Raw genomic sequence first — 13,852 nt, 5'->3', positions numbered from 1 at the left:
CTCTGTGGAAGCGGCAGTGGGTGGTGGTAAAAGGCATCCTGGGGGAACAGAGCCAAGGCAGTCCTAGTCTGTTCTTTGGGACTGTTTGCTGATTTCCAGGGACCTGAATGGGAGAGACAAAAAAAAAAAGGTTGTAGGACACGTACTGGTGGAAGAAGTGAGGTGGGAGCTGGCTGGGCCCTGTGTCAGTCACAGAGTCCCAGGATGGGTTGGGTTGGAAGGAACACTAAAGATCATCCAGTGCCACCCCCTGCCACGGGCAGGGACACCTTCCACTAGCCCAGGTTGCTCCAACCTGGCCTTGGACACTCCCAGGGATCCAGGGGCAGCCACAGCTTCTGTGGGCACCCTGTGCCAGGGCCTCCCCACCCTCACAGCCGGGAATTCCTTCCCAATGTCCCACCTAATCCTGCCCTGAGGCAGTTTAAAGGCGTGCCCCCTCATTGTGTCCCTACATGCCCCTGTGAGGGTGGGGGCTGTCCTGGGGCTCAGCTGCATTGTCAGAAGTTTGGGCTCAGCTTTTCTTTCCTCCCAAGAAATGTGGTGTCACGATTTGCACCTGCAAGTCAAGGATTAAAGCTGCTGCTCAGCCTGGGGCTACGGTGGCTGTGCCTTTGCTCCTGCCAGCTGTGATGCTCCAGGAAGCACAAAGAGATTTTATAATTATTAGGGTTTTTATTTATTTTATTAGTGCATTCTTCCAGGCTGGGATGCTGTTGCAGTGTATGGAGCAAGAAAAGGAGCCCAGATCCCTCCCTGTGCCCTGGGCTGATCCCACAGCAGGGCAGGGGGGGAATCTGCCCATCTGCCCCTCTGCCCCCTCAGGTGAGACCCCCCTGCAGAGCTGCTCCAGCCCTGGGAACAGCTCAAGGACATGGAGCTGCTGGAAAGAGTCCAGAGGAGGCCCCGGAGATGCTGCCAGGGCTGGAGCCCCTCTGCTCTGGAGCCAGGCTGGGAGAGCTGGGGGGGTTCCCCTGGAGAAGAGAAGGCTCCAGGGAGAGCTGAGAGCCCCTTGCAGGGCCTAAAGGGGCTCCAGGAGAGTGGGAGAGGGACTGGGGACAAGGCATGGAGGGACAGGACACAGGGAATGGCTTCCCACTGCCAGAGGGCAGGGAGAGATGGGATATTGGGAAGGAATTCTTGGGTATGAGGGTGGTGAGGCCCTGGCACAGGTTACCCAGAGAAGCTGTGGCTGCCCCTGGGTCCCTGGAATGTCCAAGGCCAGCTTGGACAGGGTTTGGAGCAACCTCAGAGAGTGGGAGGGGTCCCTGCCCGTGGCAGGGGGTGGGACTGGATGGGCTTTAAGGTCCCTTCCAACCCAGACCAGTCTGTGATTCTGTGATCAGGATTCAGAGAGTTTGCACCAAAATATATAAAAAGGTGCCTGTAGGTCAACAGAAAGATGATGGATCTGGAGAGAAGGTGATCCCAGCACACAGACTTTTCTCTCTCTGCCTCTCTCCTGCTGTGACAACTCACCACTATGATTTTCTGCAGGTTTTTATTCCAGTTACAATAAGAAGTGATGCCTCAGCCCTCCTTTGCTTGCAGATAACTTTATTTAACTCTGCAGGGGACGCAGGCAGGAGAACACTCCCCTCTCACTCAGCAGTACTGCAGAGGGGATTTATTTCTGTTCTGGGCTCCCTTTTGGAGGTCCCAGCCAAGACTTGTTGGGCAAGACCCTTTCTTTAGACAAGCTCTTGCAATTTTACATTTTCATACAGATTTCAACAGGCCATTACAAGTGTTGGATCACAGCCCTGTGGCCAAATGGGGAGAGAACAAGTCCTGGTGCCAGTTTGACTCAAAAAGCCGGGGATGGGAATGCCTCGGGGGACTGAGAAAAAAAATAAACCACCTCTGAGTGGCAGATTTAAGCTCACCACAGCAGAAAATATGACATGGGTTTTTTTTGTGAAACACGCTGGTAGACACATCTCTCTGGGCCAAAAAGCAGATGTTGGGAAAAAGCTGCTGACTCGAGTGGGCACGATCCTGCTCCCACCCAAAAAACTAGTCAAAAGTTGAAGCATTTTCGGGGGTGTTTCAGTGGTGGTTGGTACCTGTCCTCCACGAGCTCCATGTGCTCCTTGCTTTCCATAGGCTTTTCCTTGAGGGATGTTAAAGTGCTTCTTAAACACAGATTATTCCATTTTGTGCAAATTGCAGAGGAGGAAAATGAAATTTGGGAAGGGGTGGCGGCCTGATCCTTTGTCCAGAGCTGTAGCAAAGTCCCCCCTTTACCAGCTGGGCTGGAAAAGACCCTGTTATAAAGAATCTGGTTCAATCTCATGGGAGCTGGGACGGACCCATCTGATCTCAGAAATCTCTTGGCAAGTGCAGCTACATTAAAGCCTTGGTTCAAACCTAAATAACCCCTTGTTTCTTAGGGATCCCTTGAACAGACCCTTGAACATGTCGTTAGAAGGAATGAGGCTTGGTCAGTGGTTTGGGCACAGGGTGCCCGGAGAAGCTGTGGCTGCCCCATCCCTGGGAGTGTCCGAGGACAGGTTGGAGCAACCTGGGCTAGTGGGAAGTGTCCCTGCCCACGGCAGGGAGTTGGAATAAGATGACCTTTAGTGTCCGCTCCACCCCACACCGTTCTGTGATTCTCTGTGGCAGGGAATGACACGCTCTGCAGAGGGGATGGGGGAGCCGCCCTTAATTGTCCCCCCGCTCCCAAATCCCCATCCCGCAGCATCCCCGGGGCCAAGGGCTTCGCTCCCACCCCCTCTCCCGGGCTGAGGGACGCGGGCGGTGCTGCCGGGCCCGCCCCTCCCCGCCCTCCTCCTCCTCCTCCTCCTCCTCCTCCTCCTCCTCCTCCTCCTCCCGGCTATAAAGGGATGCGGCGCCGGGGTTTCCCCCGCTCGCGGCTGCCCCGGGGAGCGGAGCCGGGGTCGCTTCTCCATCCCATGGCCGTGCCCGGGTCCTGACCGCCCCTCCGCCATGAAGACCATCATCGCCGCCTACTCCGGGGTGCTGCGAGGTACCGGGCTGGGCAGGAGGAGGAGGATGAGGAGGAGGATGCTGCGGGGCGGGCGCGGCGTTCCCGCGGTCCAAGGGCTGCGGTGGGAGCGGCGCCGAAACACCTTCGTGATGTCCCCCCCGTTGGGATTTTGGCGGCAGGAGCGGTTGTTCGAGGGGGAAGAGGAAGGAGAAGAGAGATGTGCAATGGCGGGGAGGCGGCTGCGGCTTTTCTGGGGTTGAGGATTACGAGTCTTTGCGCAGGTTCTGCGTTCTAAGCGAGCTCGGAGGCTCTGGGGGCTGAGGCTCCGGGCTGAGCTCCGGGGGCTGCTGGAAAGGGCTCCGCTTGGTCCAAGCGAGTTTGCACCTTGGCAAAATGTGGGCTTGGGTCACTTGCTTATAAACGAGCCTTTCCCCCCCCTTTCTGCGATGGTAGGAAGAGATGTGTAGTAGCTTTATAAATGCTGCATGGCTGGTAAAACTCAACCGCAGCCTTCTTTTCATAGAATCATGTAGGTTGGAAGAGGCCTCTTAAATTTATCAAATCCAACCGGTTTGTAATCCTGCGGTCCCACCCCTGCATCAACAGGAGAGGGGAAAGAAGCAACACGTTGCTATTCGTTGTTGCTTTACAATGGGGAGCTGAAGGCTCAATGTTCAGCGAGTGTTCGTGGGAAGAAGTCTCTCCGAGTTGGTTTTTACAGCTCTTGGTGCCGGTAAGTGACTTGTGAGAGCAGTGGGAAGGGTGTCAGCGGCTGACACCCATCGCGGGCAGAGCTGCCGCGGACACCCAGCGCTTCCCTGCACGCTGGGACATGTTGGGTGAAGGCTTCGGAGGCAACGCAGCGAATCCCGAAGCACAGGCTCCCTTGCCGGCTTGTAAAGGCAGCTCGGAGGATCCTGCAGGAATAAACTCAGCAGGTCTGAGCGTTTTGCCGGGCAGAGCTCTGTGCCCGTCCTGCAGGGGTGCTTGTCTGCGGGCAGAAGTCAGGGTTTGCAAACGGCGGGGGCTTTGCACGAGAATGCGCTCAGACAGCGATTTACCCCGTGATTTGGGGAGGGTCCTTGGGCGATCGCTGCGTGGTGAAAGGCTTTCCGCCCTCAAAAAGCACGCTGCTAATTCCTCCTGGGCTGAGGAGACCTGTGAAATGGCTCGTTGATTAAGCAAACCATTAGCAGAGCTGAAAGGACTTGGACCTGGCGAATTAACCCCTGAGCTCTTGCTTTCGCACCGAGTCCCGCGGGCAGAGCTGCTGGTGCTCGTGTCTGCCAGAAGGATCCCAGACATGGATCTGAAGGATCAGCTGTGAACCGAGCGGAGAGAAAACCCGCCTGTGTTTCCTGTGCTCATATCTGCTCCTTAAAATAACTTCTCCCGCTTACACAACTAGCAGAAGGCAAGCGATGTTTTTGAGTTGAGAGAGGGCACTTGAATTAGCAGCACCTGAACTGTTAAATTGAGGGTTAAGAGCGAGCCAAGAGCAGAGAATAAATAATTCAGGAGACCTATAAAATATGTAGGGCTGGCCTGGGACCTCAGCGGCCACCTTGTTGGCACTGGCATGTTAATGATGGATCTGGGACACGTGCATTATCCAAAATGGAGTGTGGTTTAGGGACAGTGATTGGCCTCATCTCTAGTTAATCCCGATTAGCGATGGAAAGCTGTCTTAACTCTCCTCAGGTCAGTTTTCCTCTGAGGAGCCTCGTGGGGGTCTTGCAGCGATATTTGTGCTTTTTAACTTGTTTCTGCGCCTGTTTCTGCCCGGGGAGGCGGGAGGCGTGTCCTTGGCGACTGCAGCATCCACCGGCACAGCCCTTGCCGGGGCTGCAGCCTGGCCACGGGCAGCAAAGCACGGGACCAGCTTCAGAGCCTGGCTCTTCAAAGCAGAGCCCAGGTGCCTCGCAGAGGAGCCCTGGCTCGATGGTTTTGGGGCTGGTGATGTGGGACCCTGCAGATCAAAGACCGGCGGAGGTGCAGCAGTTTGTTTGTGAGGCCTCATGTCCTGCTGGCTCATGTTGGATAACTTCCCCACTACAGAGGATGTTTAGAACAAGCCCACTAGACATTTTTTTCCCCACCTCCCTGAATATTTTTTCCAAGTATCTCACCTGTGTGAAGGGCTGATTTAGGCAGGGTGAGTGTCTGAGTGGCTCATCCTGCCCTTCAGTCCTACTGCTTCCCTGGCACGTGGCTTTGCCCCAGTGCCTGTGACTTGGCTGAATTAAGTCTGATCCTATTTAAAAACAAGCAAAAAGCCTCCAAATAAACAAATAACCCTCAACAAAATAAACCAATGTTCAGCCATCTGCCTCTCTCTCCATCCCTGTGTGTACTCAGGGGAACTTTTTTGGATACCAACCCGGTATTGCAAAAATCAGAGCGGGTCTTGGACCAGTGCCCAGGTTGGGATGATGCTCTGACACACCTGGGCTGGGCAGGAGGGGTTGCTGTCTCCTCATCCTGCCCCACTTTGGCCACGGGCTGTCCAGGAGCTGTCTCCCTGTGTTTGGCAGAGCAGCAGGGAGGTGTCTCATCCCCCCTCTCCCGAGGGAGGATTCCAGTGTGGCCGGAGCATGGAAGGGCTGTCCTGTGCTGAAGTGTCTTTGCTGATCTTTCTCCGTCCATCAGAAGTTTGGGGTGAGGAGGGTGGCTTTGCTTAGCTTTGCCTTGGAGTTAGTCTTAGACTTCACCTGAGGTTTAACAGACCTCCCTTCTGCTCTGGGGTGGGGCATCCTGGGAGCTCCTTTTCTGGGGGCACAGCATCCCTGGGCTGCTCTGGGGTGTCTCCTGCTGAGCCCTTCCCGCAGAGCCCCCGTGTGCTCTGCTCACACCCACGAGCTGCAGCAGGAGGGTTCATCTGCTCCTGTCTGGAGCTGTGAAGTCTTGCTGACTTCAGTCTAAAGGTACTGGCTGGTCTGGGGCAGCTGGGCTTCGTGGTGATGTCCCTTTACCCCCCCCACAGCTGTGAGTGTGCAGATTGAGGGCCAAGGTCAGTGCTGTGAGTAAATGCGGAACTAACCTGAGGCAAATGCCCTACCAGGTTTGTTTGTTTGGTCTGGGGAATCCCAGCTCCTTCCTAATATAAATATTAGGATATAAATGTTGTCGTTGCATGTCCCTGTTAATGGTGCTGTTGATCTCCAGTTGTAGACACTCTTTCCTGCAGATGACATGGGATTATTGAGGAGCTTCCTGGGACAGGAGCAAATTGGTCTAAAGCTGTGCACAGGGCAGGATAACTACACCCTGCTCTGGTTACTTATTATCTTCCTAAGAAATTGTTCCCAGTCTAGTGAATATGCTTGTGCTTGGGCCATCTGAGTAAAACCCAAGACACAGAAGAACTTGTGTTGCTCAAGGGGTTTTACAGGTGTAAAATACCTTGTAGCAGCTTGCTGTATGGACTCTGCTCTAGCATGGGAGGCTGGGTCCTCCTCAGCATCCTGCTCTTGGTGTGTTTATCTTGTCTAGCTTTGTTATGCCTCCAATTTCAGCTTCTGTGCCGAATATGTGGCTCAAAATGTCCATTTGCACCTTATGCTTTGACAGATTGTAACTTGGTTTTCCTCTAAATAATCTGTGTGATGCAGTTTAATTCCTGGCCAAGAGTTAACATGCTAATTGTCTGGAAAAGGTGGCAGATGAAGCTTGGCTTTTAACAAGTGTTCAGTGTATTTTTAACTTGTCTGTAACACTTGTGCTTCCCCTCAGTTAATTTCTCCAGCTGTGTTTTAATTAAGTGCTGTGAACTGGGGTTTTTCTGGTGCCCAGGTGTGAAGTCCTGTTTGCTTCCACCCTTGGGGTCCTGGATTCTGCTGAGGTTTTAATGTGTGAGGGGTGTTTGGTGTGGGCCCTCAAAAGGAAGGGTTTTCTCTGAGTGCCCAGAACACAAGTGTCAGTGTTGGGTCACTCTGCTGGAGCTGAGTGCCAAAAACCTTCATGTGTCTGTTGACTTGTCCAAGCTCTTCTGCTCTGTCACCAGCACCTGGCCTGGTTCTCCAGAGCAGGGAGAGTCTCTCCAAAAACACCTCCTGGCTCCTGCAGCTGGAGGGGAAAGGAGGCAAGGCGTGGGTGGAGGGTTGAATACACAAAGTGTTGGGTCTGCCCTGATGTGCACAAGGCTCAGGACTGGCTGGGAAGGGCAGCTCAGCCCTGCCTTCTGTAACTGCCCACTGATGCACTGGGTTCATCTGGGTGTGCAGGTCTGGTGCAAAGGTACACACTTGCAGGTGACTCTGCCCATCCCCACAGTCCTTTTCATTGCCATTGGACTAATCATCCGTAACTGGGAATTAAATGTTAATATTATTCAGTCCAATGGACTTTCCTGTGGGGGATCTTGTTCCCTGGGAAGGATGTCTTTGCTTTCAGCAAATAACTGACCCAGGACACCACTTGTCCAAGGGCAGGTGCTCAGAGCTGTCTGCCAGAGCAGCTCCCTGTGTCCAGAGGAGCTGACACAAAAAGCTGGATGTGGCTGGGCAAACAAGCCGACAGGTTGACTTGGGCTACCCAATACTGTCTATTTGCAGGGCTGGCAATGCCTACAATGTGTTAAAGCATCCTGAGAATGCTGCAGTCCAGATTCTCATCTGGAGGGGTAAACAGTTGTTCCCTTTGGGAAGAGGAGAGGGATCGAGCTGATCCAAGGCTGCAGTGTTGGGTTTACCAAGCCAAAGATGTTTTGGTGGTGCGAGTGCAGGTGTTGGAAGGATCTAATTACACGGGGCTGGGCTTTTATTGTGGGTCACAAGTCATCTCTGACTTCTGGCTTATTTTGAGGACACAGACATATGGCTGGTGACACCACTACTGCTACAAGCTTCTTTTAAACTTGTATCTGGTTGTCCTCAGACTTAATACTGCACTATGTTACCTTGTAAAGAACTGTTCTAGCTCTGCCTCATCCTGGATTGGTGCTGCAGGTCTCAGTTTGTGGTGATGTGATCTATCCTTGCCTAAATCTCGGAGTGGTTAATGGCCAAGCCATTACCAGGGTTGTTCATTCAACAGGGACTAAGCAGAGCCAAGGGTCTGAGCTGGGTGGGCTGGCTCTGGATTTAGGCTGCAGCCTCTGCTGTGGCTTCCCAGGGATGGGGCATCTGCCCCCTCTCTGGGGAACCTGTGCCAGTGTTTCACCACCCTCCTTATCTAATCTAAATCGCCCCTTGTTCCTGTGAAACAGATGCTTCACTATTTAAAGGATGTGCCAGTGAAAATTTCTTTGTAGGAACTACCAAAAATCCTCTGCCCGCTTTTATCTAGAGAAGGAGCTGGTTTCAGTCACTTCCATTGGACTGAGTGTCAGCACTGGCTGTGGCATCACCACTGGCAGGGTCATGTCGGCAAGGACTGAACCCATTCAGTGTGACAGCTTCTCTCATGTTCCTTCTAATAACAGGCTGACCCTTAAACAGAAAAGGAAGAATGTAAATAAACCTGGTTGGAGCTTGATTTGCATTTTAGCCAGTCACTGCAGTGCTTTTAAAATAAAGAAATGAAGTGAAGGAAAACCCACTTGCAAGTGTTTCTTTCTGGAGGCTGTTGAGCATATTGGCAAAAACCAGTGGGTGGTTCCTCATACAGAAAGCAAGTCTTTCACTTCAGTTTTTTGGTTTTCTCCCCCCTCGAATACCTTGAGCTTTTCCAGCCGTGGCTTTCAGCTCCCTCCTTCCCCATTTACTGCTCCAGGGACACTGGGAGAGTTCTCCTGCCCCCTGGAGCTGTGGATCCTTGGCGTGGTGGGTCGAGGTGTTGCTCAGCCATCTCCTGGGCTGTGCTGGAGCACAGAGCTCTCCTGGAGCAGCCCGTGGGAGTTGTGCAACAGGGCTGCTGAGGGTGGGTGGCACAGCTCAGCCCCACAGCCTGGTGCCTGCCTGTGGTTGGAGGCAGCTGATCTTCATCTCCAGTGAGCTCGTGGGTTCTGCTCTTATCACACACCACTTCCAGGAACTGGCAGTCTGAGGTGAGGGTGTGCTAGGGACGTGTGTCGACATCCTCTGTGCTTTTGTGGCCAAGTGAAGAGAGCTGTGCTCAGGTGGGAGCTGATGTTACCCATTAATCCCCTCCAGTGTTCCCAAAAGAGCTGGATGTGTGCAGAGGGCAACCTTTCCCCTGCCAGCATGGGAAGTCTTAGCCTTTAACAAGTCTTGCTCTAAAAGCAGATTGCACATTGATTTAAGACCTCTGATTTTATGAGCTGGACTTGATGATCCTTCCTTGTATGATTCTATCTGAAAGGAAAACATTGTTCCCTTTGCTCAGTGTGCACATGTAACTTTATTTCTTTCACTTTTTCCCCCCTCAGGCACAGGATCGAACATTCTTTCTGCTCTGCAGGATTTGTTCTGGCTGTCGAAATCCAAAGTAGAGAAACAGCTCCAGATCATCTCTGTGCTGCAATGGGTTCTGACTTTCCTTATCATGGGTAAGGAATACCTTTTGGCCTAAGGCAAAGCTATTTTTGCTTTAATTCTGGAAGAACTTTAGTGCAAGAATGTCAACTGTTACATTAATTCCTGGATGTGCGCTGCAGCAAGGGGGGGTGTGGATATTGTAAACCACAGCTACACACTGGGATATTTTTGGCAACAAATGACTTTACCTGGCTCTAGAAAGTCATAGGAGCTGTGGAAAGACCGACTGATGTTCAGCTCATGTCTGTGTCTACCCTGCAAATCAGACTGGAGCAATTGGAGATCTCTTACCGGGGTCACTCCTGGGAATATCCACAGAGATTTCTTAGAAGCAACTGGTAACTGATGCAAGTGACTGCAACAGGAGAGCCTTCCTTTGGCTTGGTCTCCTTCCAGGAGGCACCAGAGCTGGGCAAGGAGTGTTTGTGTTAGACCAGAACAGACTGTTTGTCTCTGGGCTATGTGGAACCACAGGCTGCTCTGCTCCACTGTGCTGTTGGTAATTAAACTGGAGAAGGACTCTCAGTGCGGGCATCGAGTCTTGGTTTTGGCTGGTGAAGCAGCTGGAAATATGACAGAGAGACACCTGGAGACACCCTGAAGGGAGGGCTGAGGTTCTCCAGAGCTCTAGAGGAAGCTGGCTCATAAGGAGTTTTTAGCTAAGTCCAGTTCGATTGAGGATTAGTGACATCAGACTGGGACTGCAGCACAGAGGGGTCTAAAGGCAAGGGGTGTAAATGGAGACCCAAACCTGATGCAACCTTGTTTTCCTGTCTTTCCTGGACCCCTGCAGGTATTGCTTGCACTTTAATCCTCATGTACATCCTGTGCACAGATTGCTGGGCCATCGCTGTTCTGTATTTAGCCTGGCTGGTGTTTGACTGGAATACACCAAAGAAAGGTAAATATTGCAGAACAGATCCTTGCTGTTTAAGTGCACATATTTAGACAAAGAAGCACTTCCTTGTAATGGGTGACTTCCCTTCTTAGTGGGACTGAGTGTTCAGTGGCTGAATCACTGACCAAAAGCATTTAAATGTCAGCCCTTGGCACGAGCAGTTTTACTGATGCTGATTACATTCACTAATGTCATGCCACTGCTGGCTTTTAGCAATGTATTTGTAAGGCTCAGGTTCTTTCTGCAGGTCAGAAAGATCTACATAAAGATTCCAGACCTTGCTGTGCTCTCCAGCTCCTGCAAGGGTCAGGTTATGGTGTGGCTGGTAAGATGTGGCTCCTCTACAGAGTCAGTGCTGCTGCAAATTAAGCAGAAGACTTTAATTCAGAAAAAAAAAGCCTTGTAGAAACCAGGTCTGGGAAGCAGCAGTGGCAACAAGCTTTGATGGCAACTCCCTTTAAAGCCAGATTAGCACAGTTCTCCATTGCTTCCAGATGACTGAGATCATCCAGGATCTTGGCCTTTCCCAAAGGATGAGTCTGAGGGTTTCTAGTTTGAATTGCCTGTTGCCCAAGAACAACTGATTACCAAGCCAAGTTCTACCCTGACTTTGCAGTCAGGCCTTAATGAGCTGGAAGGGCCCTGAATTCCAGAGCATGGATGGTTCCTCCTGATCTCAGAGGAAGGTGCAGGTGTCCCACTCGAGGAATGAAAGTGTTGGTTCCTCTGGTGGGACAGCAAACCCTCTGGGGTCCTCTGGGCTTTTTTGATGGGCAACTGTGTGGAAAGAGCTCTAAAAACATGTTGGGTTTTTTTTTCTCTTCAGGGGGACGAAGATCCCAGTGGGTGAGAAGCTGGGCTATATGGAGGTACTTCAGGGATTATTTTCCAATAAGAGTAAGTAGCAGTTTAACTCTGCCCATTGGGACTTCACTGTTTTAGTGCCCTGCTGCACCTGCACTAGTCCATGTGTGGCACTGAGCTGTCAGCAGGACGGGGCTCAGTGACTGTCACACTGCTGCCTGTGGCAGCTGGGCTTGGACGGTCTGCAGTGCATCACCAGGGGTGGCAGAAGCTGCTGCTCCTGATGCTCGTGCCAGACTCCCTGAGGCAATCTGGCCTGGAGCAGAGAGAGCAGGCTCCCTGTCCACCTCTCCAGCTTCTGTAGACACTGGCACAGGTTGCCCAGAGAAGCTGTGGCTGCCCCTGGATCCCTGGAAGTGTCCAAGGCCAGGTTGGATGGGGCTTGGAGCAACCTGGGCTGGTGGAAGGTGTCCCTGTCCGTGGCAGGGAGTGGGAATGAGATCTTTCATGTCCCTTCCAACCCAAACCATTCTGGGATTCACTTCTGTGCTGCAGCAGAGTCCTGTGTTGTATCTGACCCTAACTCTGTTCCCCTCGTAATCTAGCTCAGTTTTGGTCTCTTTTCCGGTTACACTGCTTCCCTGGGGTGTATTTATACATAATATATATATATATAATAGCTGGGAGCCCTGTGCCCCAAAAGCCTGAGCCCTTCCCAGGGAGCAGTGAGATCAGTTCCCGAGTCTCTTTGCTTTGGGGAAGGGGGTTTCTAGCAGTGGGAAGAGCTGCAGTTCTCCAGCCTGTGACTTGCTCCCCACATGCCTGTGTTTTTCCTGCTGGTTCAGGTATGTTCAGACAGAGGACAGGGCTGCTCTGGGACTGCAGGATTGGCTGAAGGGCTTGGAAGGGAGCAGATTGGGCTGGGAGGGAACTCGATCCCTTTGGAAGGGCACGCAGCTGAAAGGACTATTATGTAAGACTGCTGGCAAGGTTTATTCAGCCTGAGTGTGAGGGAGGGACCTTGCCATGGCTTCTGAGCCACCTAGCCCCAAGATAGTCCAGCCTCAGAAAGGAACAGGGAATCCAATTCCAGCAGGATGCCAAAGCAGCTTACCCTGGATTTCTCCTTTGCAAAGTCACTTGAACTCTCAGGGTGCCTGAACGTGCTGCTGGTGAACAAACCTCTTGTTGTACTCTTAGAAACATGGAATCATTTGGGTTGGAAAAGACCTCTAAGAGCAAGTCCAACCATTAACCCAGGGCTGCCAAGTCCACCATGAAAACTTGCTGTTGTTAACAGGTAATTCTTGGCAAGTGTCCATGGAAAATTCACTTTGCCTGCACAGCCTGGGTCTCCTGGCTGAGGGAGAGCTGAGTGTGCTCTGCTGCTGGAGATGGTCTCAAATGTGTCTCCTAGCACCAAGGCCTCAGTGCTGCAGAAGTCCCTGCTGAGGAATAAAACAGGCTTGGTTTTCCTTGGGACTCGATTCCACGGGGTCACCGGTAGGGCTGGTCTGTTGTTTCCCCGTTCCTTTGGCAGTGTGTTTATCCCTGTCTTCATGGAAACGTGCGCTGCACAAGCCCTGCAGGTCAGAGCCACTGTGGATGTTACAGGTTTGTCAAACAGTTGTGCTGGTTAAGTGGGTTTGGAGATGAGATGGGGCAGATAAACTGAACTTCTCGGCTGGTTTTTAGGTAAATAACTGCTCACAGTCCATCTGTGAGCACCCCTTGCGGCTGTCATTCCTTTGTCACTGAGGGGTGGAGTGGAGCAAGGTTTATGCAGAGGGCTGGCAGCTGGGGGTGGCTCCTGCCCCTGCTCTGGGGGCACTGCTGGTGGCTGCAGGGCTGTCCAAAGCTGCTGTAGGAATCATAGGGCAGAGTTTGGGTTGGAAAGTGCCTTAAAGAGCATCTTGTTTCAACCCCCTGCCATGGGCAGGGAGACCTTCCACTAGCCCAGGTTGCTCCAAGTCCTGTCCAACCTGGCCTTGGGCACTTCTAGGGATGGGGCAGCCAGAGCTTCTCTGGGCACCCTGTGCCAGGGCCTCCCCACCCTCCCAGGGAAGGATTTCTTCCTCCTTGGCTTGCTGTGTCAGAGCAGCTGTGTGGGAATCAGGCTCTGCTCTGCTGTTTGTGCTGACTAGGCTGCTCTCACCTGAGTCTGAGACACCGGCAGGACTCTTGTACCTGTACCTGGAGATACCAGGCCATGTTTTGTAACACCAGGTGGGTTGGGAAAGCAGCCTGGATCTGGCTCAGTTACTCAGCACGAGCAGTGGCTGGCCATGTTCTCTGGGGCTCCAGGCAGCTGCTCTGACAGCAATAAGCTATTTTGGGGCACTGGAGGCTTAGGTTTGCCTGCTGCTTAGTGGCTGGGCTTGCAAATACTGCTTTAAGCTGAGCAGTGCAGGAGGAGCTAAGGAAGGTTCCAGGGAGCTATCCTGGAGCTGAGGGTGAGGGCCAAGCTCTGCAGGTGTGAGTGGGGCTGGGCTGGAGCAGCCAGGTCCCAGCAGCCTCCCCAGCTGGTGTGAGGATGCCACACTGGGGGTGCCCCCATCTAAAGGTCTTTTTTGGGTAAAAGAAGCCACCTGGGCATGTGAGCACAGCTGCTGCTTATCAACAGCACTTCAGATGGCAGGGCTGCTGCAGACCTTTGGCTCACCTTTGTCAGGCTGTGAGCGCTTCAGGTGTGTGCAGGGAGACCTGCTCACTGAGGTGGGAGAGCAGGCAGCTGGCCAGAGCAGGAGTTGCTGCAGAAAGTGT

General features: G+C 52.7%; 1 protein-coding gene across 1 annotated transcript in view; it reads left to right on the top strand.

Annotated features, from left to right (window-relative positions):
- Window positions 1–2,873: 2,873 nt before the first annotated feature.
- DGAT2 (diacylglycerol O-acyltransferase 2) overlaps window positions 2,874–13,852 on the top strand; it is a 23,040-nt gene continuing 12,061 nt past the window's right edge. Inside the window, exons 1-4 of the mRNA XM_017836004.1 lie at window positions 2,874–2,989; window positions 9,279–9,398; window positions 10,181–10,288; window positions 11,112–11,182. Of these exons, the coding sequence (XP_017691493.1) occupies window positions 2,950–2,989; window positions 9,279–9,398; window positions 10,181–10,288; window positions 11,112–11,182 (339 nt within the window). The 5' untranslated portion in view covers window positions 2,874–2,949. The remainder of the gene's footprint in view (window positions 2,990–9,278; window positions 9,399–10,180; window positions 10,289–11,111; window positions 11,183–13,852) is intronic.

Source organism: Lepidothrix coronata, unplaced genomic scaffold, assembly GCF_001604755.1.
Source record: "Lepidothrix coronata isolate B3197 unplaced genomic scaffold, Lepidothrix_coronata-1.0 Scaffold268, whole genome shotgun sequence".
NCBI classification, from domain to species: Eukaryota; Metazoa; Chordata; class Aves; order Passeriformes; family Pipridae; genus Lepidothrix; species Lepidothrix coronata.
The sequence above is the reverse complement of the archived record's forward strand: the minus strand, read 5'-3'. Positions and strand labels throughout refer to the sequence as shown.